Consider the following 5,476-nt stretch of genomic DNA (forward strand, 5'->3'; position numbering starts at 1 on the left):
GGGTCCGGGCTGGGGATTCGAACCCGCCACCTTAGGTGTACGTGACTGGCGCCTTAGCCGGTTGAGCTATAGGTGCTGAGCCCAAATCCTGGGTTTAAGTGATCCTTCTGCCTCTTCAGCTCTTGTGTAGCTGGAACTATAGACATGTGCCACCACACTGGGTTAAGTTTTCTGTTTTTGGTAGAGACAGGGTCTTGATTTGCTCAGGCTGGTATCAAACTCCTGAGCTCAGGCAGTTGTCCTGCCTCACCCTCCCAGAGTGTTAGGATTATAGTTATGAGCCACCGTACTTGGCCATCATTGGTTTGTTTTTAATTTTACTAACAGTTCCTCATGAAGACTTGTCATCATTAATCCATTACTTTGAGGCAAAATACCTTTCACTAGATAAACTAATCATAGCTGACTATCCTAAGTGAAGCAGGGCATCAAAATTTCACCTGTAGCTGAATGCGTTATACAACCCTTGCGGTGATAGGGGGATAACAAACGGTACAGACATCACCACAGAGGGGGTCTAGGAGGGGTCACTTGACTCACTGATGGCAAAGTGTCAGAAGAGGGGAGGATACAGGGGTTGTACATGTATTTTGCTCTGTTGTTTTGGGCTTCTGCCTCAAATTCTCCTTTGTTTGTTTTTGAGACAGAGTCTCCCTCTGTTACCCCAGGTAGAATGCCGTGGAGTCATAGCTCACAACAACCTCCAACTCTGGGCCAGGGGCAGGCTGAGGCGTGCGGATCATCTGAGCTCACTAGTTCAAGACCAGCCTAAGCAAGAATGAGACCCCATCTCTAAAAATAGCTGGGCATTGTGGCAGGTGCCTGTAGTCCCAGCAGCTCAGCTCAGGAAGCTGAGGCAAGAGGATCACTTGAGGCCTAGAGTTTGAGGTTGCTGTGAGTAATAACACCATGGCACTCGATGCTAGGGCGACTGAATGAAACTCTATCTCAAAAAAAATTGGCTCGGCACCTGTAGCTCAAGCAGCTAAGGCACCAGTCACATACACCAGAGCTAGTGGGTTTGAATTGAGCCCAGGCCTGCCAAACAACAATGACAACTACAACCAAAAAATAGCCAGGCATTGTGGTGGGCGCCTGTAGTCCCAGCTACTTGGGAGGCTAAGGCAAGAGAATCACTTAAGTACAGGGGTTGGAGGCTGCTGTGAGCGGTTATGTCACAGCACTCTATCCAGGGCCACAGCTTAAGGCTCTGTCTCAAAAAAAGAAAAAAAAAATCCTCAAATTCTTTGGGTCAAGTCATCCTCTTGCCTCAGCCTCTCAAGTAGTTAGGGCTATAGGCATCTGCCACATGCCTGGTTAGTTTTTCAATTTTTAGTAGACATGGGGTCTTGCTGTTGCTCAGGTGTGAGCCACCACGCCCAGCCCCAATTCTCCTTTTAATCACTACTTAAAAACAGAAGTATGCTGAAAAGCATAGAAAGCGTACCTCTTAATAGAAACCCTGGGAGGGACAGTGGCCAGAACACTAGCAAAGGCTGCCTCAGAACTGTCCATGATGCCTGAGATGCTGAATGCTATGCAAAGTGTGGGGATCTCAGGAACTAGCACCTTAAGAGCCAGTCTGGCAGCCTAACCCTTTGTAGGAGTGCTGCCTGTGTCTCCTTGGGAAAGAAAACCAGGCAAGGACAAAGCAGGGGGCACCTTGAGGCATCCTCATTGAGGAGGACACTCTGACAGAGCTTCCCAGCGTGCGTGCTCCGGCCAGCCAGCCTGCAGAGAGATGGCAAGCTGAGATGCCCCGGGTGGGTGGGGCTGGTGTCTGAGTCAGCTTGGCACCCTGTGGAACATCTGGGCAGTATCACCCAGATACCATGTGAGATGCTAGTCTTCTGAGAAGGACCAGGGCTGTGAATAGATGTTCTCATGCTCAGGTGGGTCTGTGGTCTTTTTGCCCAGGGCCAGGGCTCCCATGGCAGTGCTTCTGAACGCTCATGTGCACCCTGGTGATGTCCAAGGGACAAAAAGCCTAGTTCAGTTAGGATTCCTAAAAGAGTTGGAGCCGCTCTCCTACCCCTGCTGCCCAAAGACTTGAGCTGTCTACCGTAAAACATAAGCCATGGTGTCCAAACCTTTTTGCAGGTAATATCTTACTGCTAGAAGGCCGAGAGAATTCTGAAAAACAGAAACTGATGCTCATTGACTTCGAATACAGCAGTTACAATTACAGGTACGATGTTACAGCCAGATTGTTTCATTTTGGTGTTGTTTTATTACTTGACATCTTTATGGAGCAATTAGGAGATAGTTAAGTCACAACCTCATTGTAGGTTGAAAGCTGCTAGCCTGGAAGCGAAGGCTCTTTGCTCAGTGACCATGTATGATGCAGCAGCACTGTCCTCCCTGTTCCCAGTGCCGTTGACGCCAGCATTTGGCATTTTCTTGTAGCTTCAGAGACCATTTCCTCTTAGGAATAACGGCTGTTCTCGTAGGGGTTCAGTGGTGCCTTTATAGCTTTAGTCAGCTCGCTTTTGCTATCACTAGATTTGTGCTTTCTGCCAGAAAGTGGGCACACCCCTGTCTGCTGTGCTCTGTCCTCAGCCGCCTTTCCTTCCGTAGACAGGGAGTCTCCAGGCTAGCAGTCTGCCTCATCTGTGCACTGTTGTTTTCTCTCTTATTTCAGGGGATTTGACATTGGGAATCATTTCTGTGAGTGGATGTATGATTATACCTACGAAAAGTACCCTTTTTTCAGAGCAAGCATGCGGAAATATCCCACCAAGAAGCAACAGGTAAGATAGTTTTTAAATACTTGGTAGGTGAATTACTTAAGTCGTTTTCATATCATTATATTTTTAAAGGTTCCACTTCAAAATTATGGAATAGGCAGACCCTCTTGCTTATGTTAAAAATGTTATATTCTTCTGTTGAATGTAGATGCAAACTTGACCTTTGAATGCAGCTCTGTAAAAATCTGTGTCAGAAATGCTTGTATTCAGTTCCAGAAAAGCACAGCCTCCTCTAGTTGCTTCTGGTGTTTTTCAAGAAGCTCAGCCTCAGCTCTGCTTTCTGGCTTTCTTTTGAGAATCACTGACCTGCCTCTGTTCATTTCATGTTGTGAAGAGAAGTAATCCTTTGGGCAGTGTGGTTTGTCACTAGAGGAAATGCCCCTGGTGTTAATAGCTCCCTTTCCCATCTGCATTAGGGGAGACCAGTGAGTGTGTGGGGAATAGTTTCTCCTAGGAATTTCTTCCTGGAGTGCCTTCTTTTCCATTCCTCGGCCCACTACCGAAGCCCTGAGTTAGGGATAAGCAAGTAGTGAGGCTGTGATGCTGAGCAGGGCTGGGGGAGACTGTGCCAAGGCCTGCCTCTCGTAGCATGGGTGGCATGCCAGCTCACCTGCCTGGTGAGAGTCCCCAGCTGTGCACATGCACCTTTCACAGGTCAAGGATGGTGAGGACAGGAATGCGTCTGTAATTCACTCACCACATGTTTTTTGATTTCTCTGCTGGGAGCCAGGCCCTGTGATGAGTCTTCAGTAGTGGCCCACACTCAAGAGTTAGCCATTCAGATGTAGTCTTGCTGTGGGGCCAGAAACTGAGTTTGCTTTCTTCTGGTCACAATTCAAGGCTGGTGAATTGGAATATGTCCAGAGCAGAGTGCCCGGGATTACATGAGAAGGAAGGGTGGGAGAAGGGCTTATGTAATCCAGAGAAGAAAGAACACATAGCAGCTCTGGGTGTTTGAGTTGTTGCCTTGCTGAAGAGAAATCAGACTTTCAAAGATACCAGGTAGTGCTAATGGTCAATTCTCAAACTCGAGGGAGGGGGGACAGATTTTCAGTAAGAAGTCAAATTTTATTTTAATGATAGAGCTTTATGGCTACTAAAACTGTATAGCAATGTAAATTTGTTTTTATTTTAATTATTTATTTATTTATTATTATTATTATTATTTTTTTTGGCCGGGGCTGGGTTTTAACCTGCCACCTCGGGCATATGGGGCCAGCGCCCTACCCCTTTGAACCATAGGTGATGCCCATATTTTATTTATGTATTTAGTTTTTGAGACAGAGTCTCACTCTGTTGCCCTGGGTAGAGTGCCATGGCAACATCATAGTTCACAGCAACCCTCAACCTCTTGGGGTCAAATGATCCTCCTGCCTAAGCCTCCCAAGTAGCTGGAACTATAGGCGTGTGCCACCAGGTCTGACTAATTTTTCTATTTTTTTAGTAGACACGAGGTCTCACTGTTGCTCAGGCTAATCTCAACTCCTGAGCTCAAGCAAACTACCCACCACAGCCTCCCAGGGTGCCAGGATTACAAGCATGAGCCACTGCGCCTGGCTGGCCCTTCCTTTTATTTTTCTGAGACAGGTTCTTACTCTGTTGTCCAGGCTAAAGTTTAGTGGGATAATCACAGCTCTTTGCATCCTTGAGCTCCTGGGCTCAAGTGATCTTCCTGCTTCAGCCTCCCAAGTAGCTGAGACTATAGGCGTGTACCACCACGCCCAGCTAATTTTCTTTTCCTTCTTATGGAGATTAGGTCTCACTTGTATTGACCAGGTTGGTCTCAAACTCCTGGTCACAAGTGATCCTCCTACCTTGGTCTCCCAAAGTGCTGAGATGACAGGTGTGAGCTGTTACACCTAGCCTACCAATGTACGTTTAGGGAAGTACCTTGTTAATTCTGTTTTTTGAGAGGTTTTAAAGGTTACCTTTATCAGATAACCGTTGTTTTTTTTTTGTTTTTTGAGACAGAGTCTCACTGTGTTGCCCTCGGTAGAGTGCTGTGGCATCAAAGCTCACAGCAACCTTAAACTCTTGGGCTTAAGTGATTCTCTTGCCTCAGCCTCCCAAGTAGTTGGGACTACAGGCACCCGCCACAATGCCTGGCTATTTTTTGGTTGTAGTTGTCATTGTTGTTTGGCAGGCCCGGGCTGGATTCCAATCTGCCAACTCCAGTATATGCGGCTGGCACCCTAGCCACTGAGCTACAGACGCCGAGCCAGATAACCTTTCTGTATCTATTGAGGTAATCATGGTTTTTTTTACATTTGATCCATTAATGAAATATTTTAAAATACTAGACCATCCTGGAATTTCCATGATAAACTATATTTGAATGAGTTGTGTTATTTTGTAATACTCTGTAGGATCCAGTTGGGTAATACGAGGAACTGTAACAAACTGGTCATACAGAGGTGATCAATTGACATAAGGAACTAGGCCTATGAAAATTAGGTCAACTTAAGGTGGTCAATGGAAGGAGGTGGTCAGCTACGGAGGTTCTACTATATATGTGAAATAAATCTGTAATGTTTATTTTGAAAATTATTCACATCTGCTTTTGGGACTTACAATTATACTAACCTTATAAAAATTGATTGGGTAGCTGGCTCGCTCCCTTCTTGCTTTCTGGTACAAATTAATACGGTGAGAGATTCTTTGAATGTTTGGTAGATCTCGCCTGTAAAACTGCCTAGACCTAGAACTTTATTTCTTTTTTTTTTTTTTTT

The 5,476-nt window shown here is 45.9% G+C and overlaps 1 protein-coding gene across 1 annotated transcript in view; it reads left to right on the plus strand.

The window, feature by feature from the left end:
• The window catches only part of CHKA (choline kinase alpha), an 84,554-nt gene that overhangs the window by 66,544 nt on the left and 12,534 nt on the right, over positions 1-5,476 (plus strand). Inside the window, 2 exon segments of the mRNA XM_023518296.1 lie at positions 2,101-2,188; positions 2,642-2,773. Of these exon segments, the coding sequence (XP_023374064.1) occupies positions 2,101-2,188; positions 2,642-2,773 (220 nt within the window).

Source organism: Otolemur garnettii, unplaced genomic scaffold (genome assembly GCF_000181295.1).
Source record: "Otolemur garnettii isolate 467f Iridium unplaced genomic scaffold, OtoGar3 scaffold00134, whole genome shotgun sequence".
NCBI classification, from domain to species: domain Eukaryota; kingdom Metazoa; phylum Chordata; class Mammalia; order Primates; family Galagidae; genus Otolemur; species Otolemur garnettii.